The sequence below is a fragment of the Chlamydotis macqueenii genome, chromosome 14, assembly GCF_036417535.1.
Source record: "Chlamydotis macqueenii isolate bChlMac1 chromosome 14, bChlMac1.mat, whole genome shotgun sequence".
NCBI classification, from domain to species: domain Eukaryota; kingdom Metazoa; phylum Chordata; class Aves; order Otidiformes; family Otididae; genus Chlamydotis; species Chlamydotis macqueenii.
In genome coordinates this window covers 9,365,069-9,386,132 of record NC_141569.1, presented here as the reverse complement: position 1 = coordinate 9,386,132, position 21,064 = coordinate 9,365,069, and the positions used below count along the sequence as shown (strand labels likewise).

Here is a 21,064-nt window from a genome sequence, read left to right as displayed (position 1 = left end):
CCACCGGCTACCTGAACCAAGCATCCCCGTGCAGGAATGGGAAGCTGATGGAGCGAGACAGGAAGGTTTTGGGGACGGACTCCCCTCTGAGCCTGCTGTATTTCAAATGGGATGAAGATTTACTTCCTCTGAGCGCAGGGCTGAGGCTCCCTAAATGGCATTGCAGACATGCTTGGTAAACAAGCAGTAAACTATTCGCTGCCCCAATGATGGATGCCACGCAGGGATTAGAAGAGGAAAAGGAACTCAGTGTTTGCAAAGAGCTGTGAGGAAATAAACGTCCTGCCTTTAGCATTTCCGAGCAGTGGAGCACCTAAAGGAGGTGGAAGGACTTGGACCAGGGTCTCCCTGTGAAGCCCCAGTTGGGTGTCCGGCCTCTGGTTGTCAGAGCAGAGAGATAAACCAGAAAAACTGCTCGTTCCTCGCTCTGCACCAGTGCAGACGGAAAACCCCGGTCGGTGACAGCCGGGAAGCAGCACTCGCCTGGTGCAGCGGCAAACGTGGGCGCTCATTGCTCTCTGGCGGTGAGTGGGGCCCCGTGCTGCTCCGCCACCTCTCCGAGTGTCTCCCGCTCCCCAGCTCGCTCAGCGGAGGAGTTTTTCCTTCTCCAGCCCACGCAGCTGGGGGCACTTGGTGGCTTCTCCTCCGGCTGCCCAGGCAAAGGCAGCATAGCCGCCTCTCCCTGCCAAAAGACCCCCTGCCCCCTGCCAGCACCCTGAGTTGTGCCACATCCAGCGTGTGCCCAGCCACGGCATCCACGCCCCCGCTCTCCTGCATCCTGCAGGATCTGCAGGAGAAGAGAAGCTGGGGTTGGGTGCTGGGCTGCAAAGCCTGGGCCAGGGTGGGACTGACAGACCTACAGCCTGTTCAGGCTTTAGGTGCTGAAAGCACACGTGTGCCAGGCCGCCCCGGCAGCTGCAGGGCCCAAGCAGAGGCTGAAGGAGCAGGGCTGGGGTGCGGGTGGGCTCTGCCTCCCCCTCCAGCAGCTGTCCACCTGCATACTGGGCTCGTCCGGCCACTTTCATTTCTCCTCCTTTCCCTAATTCTGCCTCTCACTGCCAAAAGCTTTGGTGGTGCTTTGTACCAAAGAGGCCCCGGGCTCTACAGAGGTGTGGGTCGCAGACCCCGCAGAGCAGACAGGACAGACACCAGATAGGAATAAATAAAGGAGTTGCTATTCAAGTTAAAACACATTTGGATCAGGTTGTGCTGTGCCATGGGACCTGAGGTGTGAGGAGCAGCTGGGGGTCACAGGCAGGCACATGGCAGCACTCTCCTGGCCCTGTCCCAGGCATGGCAGCTGCACTGCCAAAATGCCATCAGCCCCACTGCACCACACACCCCAGCACTGCCACCGGGGCCTCATCCTGCACGGATGCCCAGCCTTGCTGTGCCACCTTGGCCATGGTGCACAGCCCTGCTCCAGAAAAATGAGGGCAGGGTCCTAAGTGCTTGGTCCCTTGCCTGTTGGTGACAAGAAGAACAAACACTGCCAGCTCCTTAGGACACGGCGCAAGACCTCTCCTGGGCTGGCTGTTCTGGAGAGCACGTGGATCCGTGCCAGCAGTGTGGTATGACGCTGTTTGATGGTTCGCACTGGAGTCCCTGGGGTGGTGGGTCGGTCAGACGACGTGGCCGCCTTCGCTCAGCCACCTGGGCCGGTACGCGGCACAGCCCGGCGTGCCCTCGGGCTCCCGCGGAGCACTGGGAATGTCACTCAGCTTGGCACGAATGAGGCCTTGCAGGTCCTGGTCTCCCAGCTCGGTCGCTGCGGCGAGGGCCAGGAGGAAGTAGACTGCTGCATCCTGTTCATCCTAACCGTAAAGGACAGGGCAGACATTAGGAAGTGGTTTAATTGAAGGTCACAGGGCATAAGGAACCTGGAGCAGAGCCCAGTGGTTCCAGGCAGAACCCAGTGACGCCTGACTTCGTTGAAATGCGTCGACTTAGTTGCTGCTAAGTGCCAGCGCTTCTTTCCAAATTGCCTTTCCCCCTTCAAAACCTGGTTGTGCCAGCATTGTGCACATTTATTCTAAAGCTGCAGACAGGATGGACAGTCACAGGATGCAGCCATCTACGTGTGTGGCTGCTCTGCCAGTAGATGTGATATGCCACCTCCGTATCTCCATCAAGACCATAACGCTCAACGCAGCATCATGGCAAGAGGTTCCTACCTTCAGTTTGTGCAGGGTCAGGTTGCCAAGGTGGCAATACACCTTGCAGTAGTACAGGGCCTCTCCAGAGCACTGCAGCAAGGGGGGACGCAAGGCAAGCGTCTTTAGGTAGCAATCTTCTGCCATCTCATACATGTGCAGAAAATAGTAGACAGCAGCCAGGCGGTGGAATGCAACCAGCTCTTGCAATTGATCTCCTAGAAAAGAGTTGCTCATACAGTCAGCCTGCAGCGTGCTCGCAATACATCCCCAGCCCGGCATGCTGAGGTGCTCAGGGATGCATTTACTCAATAGCCTGGGGGCACGGATATCTTCATAATGAGACACAATAAATAGAGCCATGGGCAGGGTTGCTGATACCAAGGTTGGACAGATTGCTCAGGGAGTATGTCCTTCAACCAGGGGACTTCTTGGGTGCTGGAAAGGGCCATTACAAGACTGGTTCCATCTCAGACATTTATGCTGGTATTTTGCCCATTCAAACTATTTCTGTAATGGGAAGGGATGAGTTTATCAGAAGCACCAGGGCCAAGAGGAACTGTTCAGTCCTGTGCCTTCATCAGATTTCCTGTACTTTGGTGTAGCAACAACCCTCTGCTCAGCTGGTCCCACCACCGCTGCAGCAGAGCACTGCCATGTGGCTGTCACATAGCTTAAAAAGGGAAGCAGCCTTAAAAAAAACGTTACCCCTTAGGATAAAAAAAGGTCCAGAGGTCTTATGAAAGCAGGAGATCCCCCCTTCATGTGCATGCTGTGCTCATCGGGAAAGGTAACTCCTTCCAGAGAAGCCAGGAACTCCCCATACCCCGTGGGTGTGCATCACTCACCAACCCTGATGCTCAGCCTGGCTGCCAGCGTGGCAAACTCCAGCGCCTTCTCATAGCCCTGCAGCCCAATCTGCAGCTCTGTCAGCTTATTGAACAGCCGTAGCTCTGTCTTACTGGCCTTTAGTTTCCTGGCCAAGGGCACAGCACCTCCCTGAGGAGAGAGAACAGTGAGTCCAGGCTGTTGCTGGAGGAACTGGTACAGCACTGCCCACGGAGGGGTGACAGAGAAGGAGGTATTGCAGGCATTGCAAGCAGACGATGGGGTGGCTGAGTGCTGTGAGTTCAGGTTCTAGCCTCTTCTTTCCCTCAAAAAATGACTTTCATATCCCAGAAATCCTGTGGTTCTCAAAACCTGAGCCTCATGTCTCCATCCTTCCTTGGGTGCCTGAAATCCTAGCTCTGAGCATGTCCCCAGGAGCGACCAACTCACACCTAACACTGCCAGGATTTGTAATGTCAGGACCCTGTTCCCACCTCCCAAATGAGCTGCAGCCATTGCAAAATATGTCTGTGCTCCAGGCTCCCCCTCTGCAGCAGTGTTTGCACTCTGGCACTCTCAGAACCACCCCATCCCTTTCCACCCTCCATCCCTCCAGCCTGGCCACGCAGTGCTGCAGCCAGCCCTGGGGCAAAGCTCCCCGCAGCCATCACCTTGTGGAGACACAAGGTCAGAAATGCTCAGAGGGATCAGTACCCTGTAAAACTCCACGGCTCGATCTCTGCTTCGGCTGCCATTAAAAAAGGTATCACCTGCTTTTTCATAAAGATCCATGGCCAAGGGGAAGTTCTCGGATTTCAGAGCAGTCTGAATGGCGGCCTAGAAGGAAAAGGAACTGGAGTGAGACTTGGAAAGAGACATTTGCACATAGACGGTGGTGTGATTCAACAAACTCAAATCACCGCAAACACGAGCCCCAGTGCTCCAAACAGCACGGACACAGGTTGGCCAGCAGATGCCTGGGGCTGTTGTGCAGCAAGTGATGGGAGTAAGGACAGAGCCAGGAACCAGAGAAGCCATCCCTGTGCAGGGTCAGTGCACTGCACTGGTCAGCTGGGATATCCAATGGTATAAGGATTTAGAGTTAAGACGGTGCAGCCAGCAGCTGCCATGACCCTGGTCTGTCATTATGGTGCGATGCAGCCAACGTGAAGATTGACAAGAGGAATGGACAACTCAGAGGAAGGGCAGAGCCAGCAGGAGGGAGGGCAGGTATGCTAACTTCTGGGAAGATCAACTATTTATGCCAATTACTTCCTTGACCCTGGTGCCACCTTCCAGCCAGAACACGTTATTCCTTACACCATTACAGTTTATCATTGCCAGTGCCCTTGCCTGGGAAGGGGCCCTTCAAAGACTTAGACATGCCTTGCTGAGATCCAGCATTGACTCGCCCTTCTTAACGGGAAGTCACCCCTCCTTTAGCCCCTGCGTCCCTGCCGAAACCATGAGCGAGGGAGGTAGTAATGGCTCTTCGTTATGGGCCTCAGATCTCCCTTGTGAGCACTAAGAAACAGGATGATGCCAAAGCCACCTATTCATTTCACCCAGGTCACTGAGCAGCCACCCCATACCCTGCCTCTACCACCCTGATTTAGGGGCAGGCTGGTGTGGCTGATGGGGAAGGCTCCTCTCCTTGTTCCCACCACCGTGTACCTCGGTCACCCAGCCCCACCAGTTCAGAAGTCCTTCTGGGTAACAGGGTGAGGACTAAAACATCCTTTACGTGTGTACAGGCTGGTGCTTTGCTGAATACCCCAGCTCAGTGCAATCCCAGCAGACACAACCAATCTTCTGCTCTGTTTACTCTGGACACGTGCAAGGATTTTCCATCTTTTAACAGAAGCTGCTCCCTGAATGAGGGAGTTCTAAAGTTTTATCAGCTGCTCTTCCTCTCTGCAACTCAGCTGATAAAATAATGCTAGAGGTGGAAAGAAGCCAGTAAGCTTCTACTCCAAGAGGTCTCCAAGCACTTCCCTGGCACCTTACCCCTTATCTATGTGTATTTCAATGGGAGCTGGTCATCTGGCACCTCCAGCTTCTTTTGGCACTCCTACATCACTTTCTTATTCAATAAATTCACTTACTTTGACAATAGAATCCTCTAAACCCTGTGTATGGAAGGAAAGATAGGAAATTTAGTGCCAGATAGTGCACGAGTGTAAGGCAACAGCTCCTCCTTCCAGCAGCAGGTGTACACTGCTCATAAGAACTTTCCCTTCCAGATCTTCCAGCCTCAAAAGGCTCCTACCAAGCTGCACAGCTGTGATGCGAATGCAGCTAGCCAGGATGAGAATGGGACTGGTCCAGCCACCTCCTCCATACCTGAAAGTACATTTCCACCAGCTCATCTTCCTGCATAAGATAGTAGAGCCTTCCTGCCTGCAGCCAGGCCTCTGCTGCTTTCACAGTCTCCTTAAGGTCAATGAAGATCCTCAGACTCTGTTTGGTGCAGTCCAGGGACTGTCTCAAAGCCCTGTGATGGTAACAGGTAAAAAGCCATTACAGGGAAATCACAGGACACCCCAGCAATCAGCCACAAAGCTACCACAACACTTCCCTGTTGGCAATCCTGTCGTCTCCTCCTACAATTGCCAAAGGTTAGAGACAAATGGACAGCCACAGCTCTGAGCAATGCGTCCTGGTTAAACTGTGAAAGTCTCCATGCTTTAGTACATGTTTGTGTATCATCTGGCAGCCTTAGACCAGCCCGGGGCCCCAGTGCTCAGCACAGCCCCAAAGCAGCCCGCTCCCAAAGGGGCAGCTCCCCATACCTGCTTGTTTCAGCTGATAAAGAGGGCTTTGTCCAGGTCATCTGCAAACCCTATCTGCCTCCCTACACCAAGCCCCAAAGTCACTCCCATGGGAGCATAGGCAGGGAGTGCTCGCACCTTAATTTTTCAGATACCACCTGGCACCCCAAACCACATCTACTGACAGTTTGTGCCTCAGTGCAGCCAAAGAGGCAGATCTGTGGCCACATGTGCGAGACCTTATAGCCTCTTTTGAAGCCCCTGGTCACTAGAGGACAAAGGGACAAGCAGCAGGACAACCCAGAGGGTTGGACACGATGCCTGCAAAAGGCAGCTGTGGCGAAGGGTGCATGGGACAGTGCCCAGGGCATGTTTGTTTGCTTGGTGTCTCGCCCGCTGGCAATTGGGCTCCAGCTGCCCTTCGAGGCCAGGGAATGGGGTGCTTTGTGATCTTAAATAGCACTGTTCACATGACGGGCATCTGCTTCCTAAATTCCTTCCCTCTGAACTCACTGCAACCTAGCATGGGAAGGTTACCAGCCAAGTCAATGACAGCCTCTGCCCATTTGTCCTTCTGGGACACAGGAGCTACCTCTCCACTGTCTGACACATTTGCCTTCAAAGGCTGAAGAAAGTCTGGGGTCTGTCCAGGTCTCTTTCTCTCCCCTCTCGCCTAATCTAATCAGTCACCTGCATGTATCAAGCAGGAGACTGAAAGGCAAGCTGATATGGGGTCTTAAGTACCTCCCTGGGGAAAATATTCCAGCAGAGATAGGAAGGGCAGACTCGGCAGCTGGAGGCTGAAGCCAGACTTATTCAAATAACAGATAAGGAACCTATTTTTACTGGCGAATGGTGATTAATCACTGGAATAAGCCTCCAAAGTAAGTGATGAATTCCCTCTCACTGGGTCCCCTCTGGTCAAGGCTGGATGTCTCCCTGGAAAATGGTGTTTGGCCAGACACCAGTTCTGTCCCAGCTAACAGCCTGGTGTTTGCCCGGCTGCCATGGCACTCTGGTTGACATTGAACTCTTCCCCTCTTCAGCACGCAGCGACAGCTCGCAGATCTCCGCAGCGCACTAACCAGCAGCCTGCCTGTGCGGCAGCTAGAGCTACCACACATCTTCCCCACCTCTTTCTCGGGACACCCCAGCAAAGCCACTGCTCTTGCTTTGGGTGAGCAGAGACCCCACTCTAACAGCATCCAACAGCCACAGACAGGACTTACTCGGATGTGCCCAAAGCCTGGTAGAGCTGGCTAAGGGTCTGCCGGACATTGCCTTCCATCTCTCTATCCTGGAGCTGCTGTGCCAGTGATACCCAGTGCTCATGGTACGTAATGCAGGCCTGGAGACTGGGGGACACTTTGCTGTAGAAATGGCAGAGAGACTCAGTGATGTGAAGCTGACCTGCATGGTACAGGGAAGTGAAAAGGACAGGTCAGGGGGCTGCAGTAGGGACCTGACAGGGTGCTGCGCAGAGGTGAACGCTGCCTTGGTTCCCACCGGCAAAGTTGTACTCACTCCTCACATTATGCCACTTCAGGGCAAAAACCAATGCCAGTTCATAACAGAGTTTGCCGTCTTCCATCCTCTGCCTGTTCACCATGGCCTGCGCTAGCCACAGCAGCACCCGCACCAACTCCATCTCCAGGTCTTCACTGCCCTGGAGCTCAGCGTAGAGCTGAACCGACTGGAGCAGGTAGAGCTCCGCCAGCTGGCTTGCCCCACGTGAGAGGCTCAGCTGCCCCATGTTAGCCAGGGCGATAGCCTGGTTCCTCTTGTTCCCGGTCTCCTTGGCTTTGTGTAGGGCCCAGAGGTAGTTCTCTGCAGCCTTTTGCACCTGCCCTTCTCCTTTGAGGGCAATGGCCAGGAGATTGTGGACGGCTCCCCTCTGATTGACACTGTCTGTCCTGTGCAGAGAGCGCAAGAGCTGTCGCATGATGTCTGCAGCTGGCCCTGGTTGGCTGTTCAGGAGATACATCCACCCCAAAGAGAGGGAAGACTCAAAAGCCTCCTCCTCACCCATCAGTCTGCTGAGGGTTACGGCTGTGGCTGCGTAACAAACTGCCCCGTCCAACACGCCGTGCTGGAGGTACATCCGGGACAAGATGGCGCACAGCATCCTCTGGGTGGGCACAGCTCTGCTCTGGCAGGAGAAATGCAGTGCTTGCTTGAGATAGAAACAAGCCAGTGCTGGGATGCTGCTCCTCTCCGGTTGGCTTCCCAGGAGTTTGGAAGTATTTTGGAGGATGAAGCCAGCTCTCCAGATGGGTGTTGGTGCCCCCTTAACACCACTGGGAACAAACAACCTGGCAGAAGCTAGGGCGATATTTGGCAAGTACTTCTTGTCATACAGGTAGCTCAGGACGGGGGTGGCATCCAGTGGCACAGAAGTAGTGTCCGGGCTGAGTAAAGTGGTGTAGAGACATTGAAGATGCTCCGTAAAGGGCAGCACTTCATCGGTTTTGCCCAGTTGTAGGAAGAGCTTGACAATAAGGAAGCAGACCCGTGCCTCCAAGGGAGCATTACCCACAGCAATGGCTTCCCTCAGGACATACATCATGACCTCCAGCTCATTCTCAGAGCTGAAAAAATGGCCAGGCAAGCAGACAAGCAAGGCCACCATTTTTCCCAGCAGGGAGCAGAACTTGTGCCTCATGTTCTGTTTCAAGTAGATGGAGGCAAGGTTCACATGCAATGCAGACAGCAGTGGCAGGTCCCCAAAACCCCTGTCCAGGATACTCATTGCTTCCTCAAAGTAGACTCGAGCCTGGGAGAACTTGACCTTTTTCATGCAGAGTTTACCCAAGAGGAAACAGAGCCTGACATGAGCCCAAACTGAATGAGTCCTCTTGGCCCAGTTCCTGGACGTCTCAAGGTACAAGACCAGTTCATCCTCGTCAGAGAAACCATAAAAAGTAGAACAGAGAAAGGAAAAACTGAGATCATACAGGCTTTGAAAACTGGGCACATAGCTGTCTTGGTTAAGGAAGGTCAATATGGGGTCAAAGACATCAGCATCTTCCACGTGTCCAGCATTCAGGTCAATAAAAAACTTGGGATCATCAAAATCATCTGGCTTCTCCAGGAGAAAGTCTTCCAACGTAACAGGGGATGATTCACTCCCTGGGCTAGACAGCTGGGAGGCGCTAGTCGTAGCCAAGCCATTTATTTCCTCCCAAGACTGGAGCAGCTGGATATCTTTACAGCCACGGAGAACAGCCTCTGGAAGGGACAGGTAAACCATAGTGAGATGTTTCCCCATGTCAAAATTCACCCTCAGAATTCATAATTCAAGCATCCCATACTGTCCCTTCCACGTACTCACCTGATGGCATTTTCGGGAACACGGCTGTGGGTTCAAAACCATCTACACAAAGAGATAAACAGAAAATAAAAAGCCCGAAGCCTTGGTCAGTGTTACTGTGCAGACACAGTGCTCAAACCTCACTGAGATGTCCTGCTGCTCTGCTAAACCCCAGACCCATATGTGGGAGAGCTGGGTCACTTCTGGCCACGGACACCGCATGCAGCTGATGTTTCAGCCCCTCTGTCTGCTGGGGCTCGGCTCCATATAAGACCGTGGAGAACAGCTTTTAGCTGATGGAGAGGTGAGCACCGGTAACATTAGAGTTACCTGGGGATAAGCAGGTCTTATTTTTCACAGGTAAGGTTTTATCAGCTCTGTCCCTCTGAAGAGCCACGTCATGTCTATTTGGAGGTTTCAAATATGTGTGTATATCTCAGACAGGGTCTGCCCTGGGCTCATGGCACCTGAGCTGGCTGGTCTGGGAGACCCCGTGAACCCCAGGGGATCCCAGGTTCAGCCCCGCATGGCCACATTGTGCTTCTAGGTAGTGAGAAGGCAAGAAGCAGAGACAGAGAAATTAGTTGAGGTCCAAAAGCCACATAACAAGCATAGAGAAATTGAGAAGAGCACCCAGGAACCCTGACCTCTGAGCTCCTGCTGTGGGCGTGGAGACAATGTCAACAGCCACTTTAGTTGTGCTTCCCCCCGAAATACACCCAAAGATCAGACGGGGACTACAGCCAGGATCAGTTGAGAGGAGCGTCTGCCAGGGTGAACCACAGCTGAGGAGCTGCCCTGGAAGCAGAGAAGACCCATGCAAACTGCACTGTGGCGAGGCTCAGCTCATGAGGGTATCTACAACCTCCTCGACCAGGCTGAGCAGAGGGCCTGGAGGCTGTCTCCACCAGCAGTTATCTCCCCTGCAAAGCCCTGAGCAAGGAGCTCTCTAGACACTGCCCAGCATTGCTCTCCATGGGGAGCCATGGAGACCACGGAAGCCATGGGGCTGGGCACGTGAGGAGAGGGGAAACTCACCCAGCCGGTACACTGAGGTGATGTCAGTGTGTGCCAGGTCACCGAGGAGGGTGGCAAAGTGCTGCTCGCCACCATTGCAGGGGATGCGCAGGAGGGAGGATTTTTCTTCTTCATTCAGAAACACCAAGCCCTTTCCCCTAGGTTGAAGGGGAAAACAGTCAGTGTCTCCCCATCCCTTGACACTACAGCTGTCCTGTGAGATGGAGGTGGGCTTTCACATCCCTCCTCTCCCTCCCACCAGAAAAGCTCTGCTGCAGACGAAAACAAGACTCTGGACACCTTCCCCAGCAGGGCTCTCAGAGCCAGCTTCTCCATGGAGGAACTGATGGGTGCCAGAGAGAGGGACCTATTGGTCTTTTTTTTTTGTCTCCAGAAGCCATTACTGAGGCCAGGGCATCATCTGATCTCTGTTCTCGGTAGTGTCAGAGAAAAGTGCCTAAGACTTATCTCGAGCAAGCCTGATCCAGGAAAGCCCAACAGACCTAGCAACAGGTTAAGACCTCATTCTCCCACACACACTCTTGGAGGAGAAGCCTTTTTGGATAGGTATTGAACTGAAGCTATGTCTTTAAGCCACCAACTAGGACAACTGCCAGGGTCATCAGAGTGGGGTTGTGTCACCTCCCTCCCCAAACAACTCCTGTCTGTGTCCTTGGGAGGGTGTTTAATTCTGCTCAGTGAGGAACTGTGCCAGTTCTGCCTCGACATCCCACAGAAAGTAAAGGGGCAGAAGGAGGCAAAGCAGGACTTTGTTTCTTCTACCCACTCTTGCCAGACTCACAGCCCCTCAGACAACGCTACAATGTCAAGAACATTTTTAGGTGGAACTGTGAAGCCAGACTGTCTGGTACACAGATGTCCTGGGCTGCCTTAGCATAGACAGGTTTAGCCCAGGGCCAGAGCTGTTCCTCTCCAAGAATCACCTGAGGCAAGTGAAATATGACTGCTTTGTCTGGGCAGAGACTCTGGCAGCCAGCTGGCAGCAGAGACTGGCCACGGCTTCTGGACAGACCTCAAATGGATCCTCTATGAAGGCCTTGCAATGCAAATTACCTGCCCTGGACTCTCACATCGCCTTGAGTTGGGACTTGGAATCCTCCCTTAATTTTTTCCTGAGTTTAAATCAAACTAGATGGTAGCAATAAACTTACAGAGGTTTGCAAGCATCGGGATTTATGCATCGGGTTGGGACAAAGCCGATGGTCCCACTGCTGAGGGATTTGCCCACAAACCATGGGAGTCCTGGAATGAGGAAGCCGATGACTTCTACGCTGTCTCCTTTGGAGAAACTCAGTTCATCCCATGCTGCTCCTCTGTGGTCCTCTGTGGCTGTGCACCTGCCTTTGACTGGGAAACCAAGGTAAAGAAGGGCATTTCAGCGTGAAGCTGCAGTTAAAACCTACTCGCTGGAAAAGACTTGGGCACAGAGAGACCATGATTTCAGCTTGAGAAGGCTGCCTCTCTGTCCCCTGTGATTTATTGTGCTCTCAGACTCAGATCTCTGCAGTTCCTTCTTGAGAAGAGGATTATAATAGCAATAGAGGCATGGATAGATGCCATGCAGCCAAAGACTGACATCTCTGAGAGCTGCAGTATGGAAGGTGGCTGGAAACACGGAGCTTCACAGAAGCTGCACCATCTTAACTCTCTGCCAAGAGTGAAACCTTTACGAGTGCAGACGTCCATCACACTACATGCCCAGTTCACAGCTGCAGTGACTTCCCATGTCCAGCGTGCTCTGAACAGTGCCCATGTCCAGGCAGGATCAGCCTGGGATTAATGAGTGAACAGTGGACACAGGTTTGACATGCACACTGGTGGGAGCCAAATTGTTTAAAACTTCAGTGCTGAAAGAACTAAAGGAGAAATAAAATTGCAGGAGAATAGAAAAACTCAGTGGCAGAAGGATGCCACCAGCAGCCCTCTATATTCTCTATACTCTGTGTTCTTCAGATTGCCCTCTAAGTACATGCAATTTGCAAGCCCTGTTCTCCATTCAAGAGAGTCCAAAGATGCAATATTCCCTTAGAGCACCTTGCATTGCCAGAACGAGAGATGGGCTCTTTGCATTTGAGGCCAAACCCAAGTCTGCAAGAGCTGTCCCGTTCCCTGGGAAGGGCAGCTGCGTTACGCAGGTATCACTCACCAATTGGCTGCAAGGTCGTCCCACTGATCTCCTGGGAGATGCCAAAACTCACAGCATAGTTCTTCAGGAACCATCTGCAAGGCAAAAGGGGAACCACACTGGTCCTCTCTGAGCAGTCCTGCCCTCAGGCCACCACCAGGGATGGTCTCACACACGCAGGACAGATGCTCTGGGAGCACCAGCAGAGCCAGTCCAGTAACTCCTTGTAATGGTGTTACTGGGCACAGAGGGCAGTTTGCACCTCACGCCCACAGCCTCACACCACATGGTGTGGTTTTGCACAGCAGGATGATTTTGCCAGCCTGTAAGGAAGATTTCACTGTGTGAGTATAAGAAGAGCTGCGGGTGTCTTTGAGGCTCAGCCAGGTGTCCAACGTGAGGCCACACTTTGACTGGCATTACCTAAGCCTTGGGCTATGCTTTTTCTCCCAGTTACTCACCTGTAAATCACAAATAATCTCATGTATGACCTAAATCAATATCATACAAGATTGATATCTGAAGTATGTCCTTGCTCTGTCCCATTAACAGGATCTGAATGGGTTCTAGTGGTTGTCTTTATCCATAATGTATATCCTCACAAAATTATATAGCTCTTGTCCATTGCCAGAGGCAAAAGCAGTTTCTCACTTCAAGCTTGGTGCTAGCTCATGCATCAGGGTCAGGAAAGAATCTTGGCTTGAGCACTATTAATTGTCCAGTCTACTTACTGGTAAAATGGATGAGGTATTGGCTCTAGAGCTGTCACAGGTATCAGGCGTCGCTGACCCGTCAGTAAGGACATCCCTTCCCACTTGGACTCCTCTCCAATGTTCTTCACATGGATCAACTCGTTCTCACAGAGCTGCAGGCCTTCCTCCCCCTCCTGCTTTGTCTGCCAGACACCGGGCACTGCTCTGGAAAAAAAGTTACCTGCAGATAGAAAGAGTCACGCCCAGGTCAATGGCATCAGTGCAAGACATAGCCCAGCACAGGGCTACAACGCAGTCCTGGTGAGATGCTTCTGAGGAAGTCCCTACACAAGCAGTCCCTTCTCACCTTCCTGGAGTAGCAGACCCATATGTATGGTGGCCAAGCGATCTTCATCCACAGTAACTCTGATCTCTGTGTCCTCCATCAGAGCACAGTTTAGCCAGTACTCCTGGTCAAAGAGAAGCTGCTCCAAGCAGCTGCCCACATACCCTACAAAACCAAGAGGGAAAGCAGTGTTAGCACTTCTGTGCAGGATGAAGTGATCTTTAGATGTCTCCCAGTCTGCCGTCTGCAACCACGCCGTAAGGCAACAGCCTCTAATTCTGTCTCCATCGTCAAAATGCAATAGAGGCATTACCCAAAAGGCATCCTCCTGGGTCTCTTTCACTGATCCAGACAGTGGTTTCATAAATCTGTAGATGGACACCAAGGTCTTCTAATCCGTATTCTTTATCTGCCCACCCTGTTACATCACTGGTTTTTTTGTGTCAAAAATGCTTCTCCAAAAATGCTTCTCATACTGTTTGTTTAGATCTCTCACACCTTGAAAACGTACATTACCTAAAGTCAGATATGTGGAAAACTTCCAGACTTCTTCCAGGGTTTTGAAGGTGAGGAGGAACCGATCCTCCTGTGCTTGCATACAGACCAGCCTGGCTGACAGCTCCTACACACAGAAGACAAAGCAAGATTAAGGGACTGTCCTGGGACTCTGACAGGGGCCTCCTTGAGGCCTGAAAACTGTAGTTGTGCCTGGAGGGAGAAGCTTTCCTTTCACTGTCGCTGGCACTATGTCTGTACCACTCCAGGTCTTCTGCAGGGAAGGAGCGTTCAGACCAGGAAATGTCTCTATTCCTGCAGTGATTCTTCTGTATGAAGCCTAATATTCTGAGAACCCCTGTGCATATCCAGAGACGTCACCTCCACTGGGGACTGAGTCTGGCACACAGCTTTGGTGATCCCAGCCCTGTGAAATGCCAGCAATTCAGACTCACCCCAGGGCTATCTGCATAATCCCTCAGGCAGCTCAGAGACTCCAACATGAGGCTCCTGACATGAGGCTCAGCTTTGCATACACCTCTCACCTGTGACCAGTTCATTTCCCCCATCATTCCAGTCCCCTAGAGAGTCCTCGTGTGCAGAAGCACACGCTACAGCAGCCTTGGAGGAACTTCTCTTTCTCAGCTGGATTTGGTGTCCCGTCACACATCCCATCATGCCAGGAGCCTGCTGGTGCCTGTGTGCTCTGCCCCACCAGACTAGGGCTCCTACCTTGAACAAGGCACAGACGTCTCTATCATCACTCTCCAGGGCCCACAGCTTCCTTCTGGCTGCTTCCTGGAGCTGAGAATTGAGGCACCGGGAGGAGCGGCTCTCAATGGAGAAGAGGAGTGAAATCTCTTGAAAAGGAAATGTGCAGGGTTAAGGGGGAGAAGGAGTTCCATACCACACAGAGCTGCCTCCGCCACACTACCTCACTACAGCCAGCCCCACCAGTGCCTCCAGCCCTTGCCTGGTTGCAATGCTCAAACACAAACCCAGCCTTTCATCCACCTCCAGCAACAAAGATGAGAAACTCAAGGGATCACAGGGGGTCAGTTAGCTGTGGTGCCAGACCTTGCTACATTCAACCGCTGGAAAGCTGGGTGATGCCAAAGGCAGCATCTTACCTGGTGGAAAGCCCTCCCCAACATCCAGCAGCACTGAGGAGGTGTCTGGTGACCCTTCTGCTGCCTCGGTAGCGGGGTCGCTTGGCTCCGATGCCCCAGCCTTACCTAGCAAGGACAGGGAGACACAGAAGAGCTGCTGTCAAGTTTTGTGGCAGAGATCTATGATATTCTGCCTGTGGGTTGCACTGCAGATCTGGCTGAGGAATGTGTGAATCTGGTATCACCCTACAATCACGCTCAAGGGTGGAGGCAAGATCCATGTGTTCTAACTACATGATACCCTCAACGGCTGTCTTCTTTTTGGTGCTGGAGTGGCTTTGATGTGAGGGAACTTTCCCTCCTTGTTCTTGGGACAGACCCTCACTGAGCAGATCTGATGATAGAAGGGGGACCCCACAATACAGAGATTTTTTTGGAGGAGATCTCCGAGAGAGAGCACTTCCTCAGCACAGGAGAGTCAAGGGCTTGCAAAACTCTTTACTCATCAATTTGACAGTCAAAATGAGATTTTCTCCCCTGCCTGCTCTGGTTGGTGTCTGAAATCCAAGCTGCATTCTCTCTGCTTCACACATCGTCAACTATTGCCATAAAGGATTCAGGGAACTGAAACTTTAGCTGGTAATTATGTTAATGAAGGCTGAGGCACATAAAAATCCAGCTTGCTCGTCCACAGCTGCATTAGCTGGGAGGAATAACAAGATTAAAAAACAATTTTTGTCAGTTATCAGATTGGAGTTGTGAGACAAACATGTACCCAGAGATCCGGAGCTGGAACGTGCAGCGGCTTTTGTAAGGCACTTCTGCGACCATAACGATACTCTACAGTTCTTTTTATCAAGCCAGCTTTGCTAGTCAGTCAAATAAACTGCTATTTGCACTCAGAATTACAACCCTTATTTATAGTTAGCAGTAGAAAAGAATGGCCCAAGGCTGGACGTGTAATGAATTCTTTTTTCTTTAAAAGAAAAGGTTCTACATTTCTCAACAGCTGATTTGAACACTCTTCACAAAGGACTCCATCCAGCAACTCCTTCCTCTTCCACACATGGGGGACACGGAGACAGGGAAGTGAAACACGCCAGCAGCAGAGCTAAACCCGAGCTGGCTCCTGCCTGGGCAGGGCTTGCCCGCCAGTTGCTTCACTCCTCCCTCCCTTCCTCTCCTCCCTGCATCCCGGCAGACCCCAGCAGACCCCAGCGAGCTCCATGGGGTTCGGTAGGGTCTGGTGGGCAGGGGTGGGGTCCCCCTTCCCCAGGGACGGGTACCTGATGCCATGGTCTTCTCTCGCCACCATTTTCCCTGGCAGTCAGCTGTGATGCGCTGCGGGCAGTCCCAGCAGGGCAGGAGAACCGGTGAGCGGGGGCAGCAGGAGTCACACTCTTCACCTGGGGATGACGGATGGTGGGGAGAGGTGTTCGGATCCCCGGCAGGATGCTCCCTGCCCAAGAGGTCTCCATATGATGTGCTGAAGGAGGTGGCAAGTCGGACACTGCTTGTGCCACCTCTGCCAGCGACATGACAAAGCATGCTGATGGGGCTCCGCAGAGCTAGGCTGGGGCCAGGGCTCGCTCAGGAGAGAGGAGAAATGGGTTTGCCCCCCGTGACACTTGCCAATTCCGTGTTTATTTTTGTTTGGGCCAGGCTCAGAAAGGGAACTGGAAGCTATTTCAAGAGACCAATTGAAACTGCTGGTGGAGAGTTGTTCCCAGTCATGCCAGTGACTCATTTATTTCACCGGTGCTGAAATATTTTGAAACAGTGGCCCCAGCCCAGAGCTGAGAGCAGATCCCGGTGCTCAGGGCTGCACTCCCGGCAGCCAGGGCTGAGGCGCTCATGGCACCCACTGGCACCGGCTCTCCCAGGGGACACGTGGCCACAGCCGCTGGCCCTGAGCCACCTCCCTCCTCCAGCCCATTAGCACAGCCCTGTTAGCTCATCCAGGCACGCGGGTATGGCAATTGCACCTTGGGGGCTGGCAGCACCCCATCGCAAGTTTTGTGATGCTTGGGGTGCTCCTGGGCAGCAGGGACAGTGAGACAGGGGTGGCAAGGGGGCTCCTGAAAAGCCAATAGCATGGGAATAAACCAACCCTCTAAGTCATCTTCTCCCCTCCCTGCCCAAAATGCCCTGCCTCGTTCCCCATGCATCCAAATCTAAAGACACAACAAGTGTCCAGCAAGAGTTGGGGACACCAGCAGCCATCTCAGGAAGAGCAGGCAAGTAGCCAAAGCAAGCCACTGCTCAGCGCCAGAGACTCCCCAGCAGCGCCGGCAGCGGGGCGAGCTCTGCAGCCACAGGTCTCATAGCCCCACTCAGACAGAACAGGGCCGTGGTATCCATCCCCACAGACAGCTTACCTGGGCACCCCAGGGACAGGTCCTGGTGGCAGGGGGTCTCCAAGCAGCAGCCCATGTGCCCAGCAACACCACCAGCCCCGACCCGGCAGGCTGCTGCTGCGCTGGCAGGGGGGAGCGTGCCGCTCGCTGCCCTGCCGGCACCGCGGCTTGGCCCCAGCCACAATGCACAATGCGCCTTTTGACCGGGCACTGTCTGCCGGCAAGGCGGGGGCGATGGGCACAGAGTCAGAGACCAGTTTGCGTTAGAATCACAGAAACATAGAATCACAGAATGGTTTGGGTTGGAAGGGACCGTTAAAGCCCATCCAGTCCAACCCCCCTGCAAGGAGCAGGGACATCTCCAACCAGATCAGGTTGCTCAGAGCCTCATCCAACCCGGCCTTGAACACGTCCAGGGATGGAGCATCCACAGCTTTTCTGGGCAACCTGTTCCAGTATCTCACCACCCTCGTAGTAAAGAATTTCTTCCTTGTATCTAATCTAAATCTATGCTCTTTCAGTCTAAAACCATTGCCCTTTGTCCGGTCACTAAAAGCCCTAGTAAAAAGTCTCTCTCCATCCTCATAAGCCCTCTTTAGGTATTGAAAGGCTGCAATAAGGTCTCCTCGGAGCCTTCTCTTCTCAGCCTTTCTTCCTAGGAGAGGGGTTCCAGCCCTCCCATAATTTTCATGTCCCTCCTCTGGATCGTTTCTCACAGGTCTGGGGGTCGCAGAGCTGGATGCAGCACTCCGGGGGCTCTTGTCCCACCCTGCGCTGGCCCCACAGTTGCCCCGGGCTCCGCTCTCGCCCTTGCCTTTGTGAGTGTGTCGCCCAGCCCACGTGGCACATTCCTCTCATTCCTCCCACCAGCCACAGCACCAGGAGCCTCACGGTCTGCCGAGCCCACCCGAGCTTCCAGCTGGCTTCTCTGGAGAGCTTCATTGCTGATCTCCCCACACTTCCAAAGGCAACCCTGTTCCTGATGCCCCTGCACACCTGCCTCACCTGCAGGGATGCCCCACTGGGGCTTGTCCAGCGTCCTCCGTTCGGGGCTGGCTGTGCAGCCCTTCCTGGACCATCTTCTCGCCCAGCCAAGCCAGCACTCTGCTCAGTTCACAGCGAGCTGGCAGCACCGCTCACTCCACACTGGCCTCAGCGGAGCAGAGCTACATCCAGGTAAGCCAGAGCAGCAGGTAACCTGCAAGCACAGGTACTGTGGGGCTAGCAGGGCTCATCTCACCTCTGGAATCAGAACTGTCTGAACCTCAGATGTGAACACCAGGAGGGACCAATTTGGTTGCTGTGCGGGATTCCTTGGGCTGCCCAGGATGGAGTCTCATTCCCTCTTCACTCACACGCTCTGACTTCCCCAGCCTCCAGGACCAGGACTCAGGACCGGCTGTGAGGTCTCACTGTGCTACGGGTGGCAGATGTCTGCAGAGCATCTCTGGGGAAGAGCAACACAGCCCCTACAAAATAAAAAGAGTGGGGATTTCTAGTCCTCATCAGGAGAAACCAAATGTCAAAATGTTGGGGTTGCCTGGAGAAGGGACCATCCTCCTCATCCTCCTCGCTGCAGCTGACCCTACCACCTGAGCTCCAGATGTAGGGTGCAAAGCGCAGCGGCTCTCTCCTGGCACGCTAAACTCGGGCTGACGTTTCCCAGGCAAAACTGCGTGGCTGCGGGGACCTGCACGAAGGTGAGCTGCTGGGACAGGCCGGTGCTGCTCTCCCTGTGGCAAGGACACTGTCTGTTCTTGTTGCACACTGGCCCTGGAAAGCTCCGCATTTAGAAAACTCCCCCAGACGATCTAGGGATGCTCTGAAGGTGCGGGAACCAGAGGGGGATTCAGATCCAGGCACGGGTTTCATGCTGCCTGCCTGCGCTCAGAGTACACTTCCTGAGTTTCTGTGATGAAGCCAGGCACATCTTTACACAAAAGATGTTGCTGGTTTGGGCCCACATTGTCAAAGTGGTCAGTGCCCGTACAGGGCAGGTGTTTTCAGACAAAGCTCTTTGCTTCATTCAGAACACTGTTGCTTTTAGCAATACCTGCTCACCAATTGGTGTCAAATTCTTCTACCCAGGGGAAAATAATATTTTTCTTTTTTAAATCAATACAACATTGTTTCATTTTGTGGTTTTGAAATTTCTTTTTGCTTTTAAGTTTACCTAGATAACTTAGTGACCAAACCCACCCCTCTACAAGCAAAGGCATCAACCTCCTGTTTGACCTGAAACATAATTTTCCTTTTGGCCAGCAACCCAAAAACCTCCCCCTCCACTCCCTACCCTGCTGCTTACTACCCCCTGCATCTCCCCTGGAGAGCCCAACTGCAGCAGCTGAAGCCCTCAGCCTGGCCTCCCTGGAAAAGCCTGGCCCTAACAAGCACAGAAGCAATTTCCCGGGGGTCTCAGCCTGCGCTGGCGGGGGGTCTCTGCCCATGCCAGCTTTCCAGAGCCTCTGTTCCCTGTGCAAACCCGGAGCAGCCACGCCAGCCCAGGGGACATAGCCACTGCAGACACTGTCAGTCTCCAGGGCTGTCACGCAGCAGCGCCCTTCTCTGGCACAAAATCCACATTCTTAAAACCAGCGTGTCTGCTGGGATTTCTCCTGTCATTCTCCCACCAGTTCTGGGTGCCAAGGACCCAAACCAAACCTAATCCTTCCCTGCTATGCTCATCGCCACTGCATTTGAGCCTCAAATTCAGCTGGGACCAAAAACGCAAACTCTCTGTCCTGACCTGGATTTACGCAGCCATATCCCTGCGCTGGACGGCTCCAGCCACCTGCAGCCGCTGCGTCCCAGCTGTGTTTGCTCAGCTGGGGACGAAGGGCGCAGGCACCCGACCGGCACCCAGCGAGGGACCCGCAGGGCGGCTGCGAGGGCAGAGTGGTGCCAGCGGCTGTACTGACCTGCTCCTCCACACGCGCCCGCGCGGGGCCCCTCGCTCTGCTCCCCAGCACTGCTTTCCTCCCGAACAACTCTTGGTCACGAAGCTCAGACCTCTCCAAGCCAGTTCCCCCCCGGGAACGCTGCCGGTGTCGGGACGTGGCGCGCACCCGTGCGCGTGCATGGGGCTGTGTACGTGTTTGCAAGGCGGGTGAGCGTGCCCAGCACCGCCACTCCCTCGCACAAGGAAAGGAATTTCTTCCAAGAGTGCCTTATCATCTTGGGAACCTCCGCTTCCCAGCAGAGCTGCCAGCGCGGAGGTCAATGAGTTACCCGGAGTTATACTATAAACAGCCCGGCACACGGGCAGACCGTCGGCTCCCGAGGGGAAGCACGAATGCCCGGGCACCACCTTCGCTCTGCAGTAAACAAGGGCCAGAGAGGCTGCCCACGGGGAGAAGCTGGGGGCTCTGCTCAGCCCAAACGTGGCCGCACCGGCCGCAGCTCCCTCCTGTTGCGAGTGGCTGGTTTGTGTGAGCTGCCTCTCCCGGACTCACCCATCCCCTGCTCGCGGCCCCCGCGCTGCGTCCTTGGGGCTCAGGATTTTCCATCCTTGCTGTGCGCCGACCTCTCTGCTACGGCAAAGCACCAGGGAAAGGCTCTACCCGCGCCACGGTTTGGGCGTCCCGGGGAGGTGGCAGAAGCACTCAGCTCCCAAACCCCCGCTTCCCCGACAAAGTGCAAATACCAACACACAGAACAAGAGATCTGTGGACCCAGCAGTATTTGTGCGCCGTGGCTAAACGCCACGACAGGGCTCGCTGAGGAAAATACAGGGTTTTTTTTTTTTCTTTGGAAAACAATGGAAAAGTTAATATCAAGGTTTTCTAATATTCCTGTTTCCTTCTGGGAGAGCTCAGAAGCTGACCATTCCTTGGCAGGTTA

General features: G+C 53.7%; 1 protein-coding gene across 3 annotated transcripts; it reads right to left on the bottom strand.

The window, feature by feature from the left end:
* Positions 1–1,153: 1,153 nt before the first annotated feature.
* On the bottom strand, positions 1,154–20,281 carry SH3TC2 (SH3 domain and tetratricopeptide repeats 2). Of its 3 annotated transcripts, XM_086759180.1 has the most exons (19): positions 20,143–20,281; positions 18,465–18,693; positions 16,154–16,273; positions 14,889–14,993; positions 14,491–14,618; positions 13,780–13,885; positions 13,285–13,428; positions 12,957–13,158; positions 12,247–12,320; positions 11,252–11,447; positions 10,101–10,237; positions 9,084–9,125; positions 7,277–8,980; positions 6,982–7,162; positions 5,325–5,475; positions 3,696–3,818; positions 3,002–3,152; positions 2,175–2,371; positions 1,154–1,814 (listed from the first exon to the last, which is right to left on the bottom strand). In XM_086759180.1, the coding sequence occupies exons 3-19, from the start codon at positions 16,161–16,163 to the stop codon at positions 1,623–1,625; spliced, it is 3,843 nt and encodes a 1,280-aa protein (XP_086615306.1). In that variant the 5' UTR covers positions 16,164–16,273; positions 18,465–18,693; positions 20,143–20,281; the 3' UTR covers positions 1,154–1,622. The 3 variants fall into 3 exon arrangements, with proteins under 3 accessions (XP_086615306.1, XP_086615305.1, XP_086615304.1); XM_086759179.1 differs by lacking the exon at positions 18,465–18,693; XM_086759178.1 differs by lacking the exons at positions 18,465–18,693; positions 20,143–20,281 and adding an exon at positions 17,246–17,356.
* Positions 20,282–21,064: the final 783 nt, after the last annotated feature.

Bases quoted from the DNA above. Each gene is read 5' to 3' on its own strand.
- SH3TC2 (XM_086759178.1), bottom strand. From the start codon at position 17,300: ATGGGCTGCTGCTTGGAGACCCCCTGCCACCAGGACCTGTCCCTGGGG. The intron at 13,429-13,779 runs GTAATGTACGTT...TTGGTTTTGTAG, and splicing joins TTCCACATATCTGACTTTAG to GGTATGTGGGCAGCTGCTTG. The intron at 3,153-3,695 runs GTACTGATCCCT...CTCTCTCCTCAG, and splicing joins GAGCCGTGGAGTTTTACAGG to GGAGGTGCTGTGCCCTTGGC.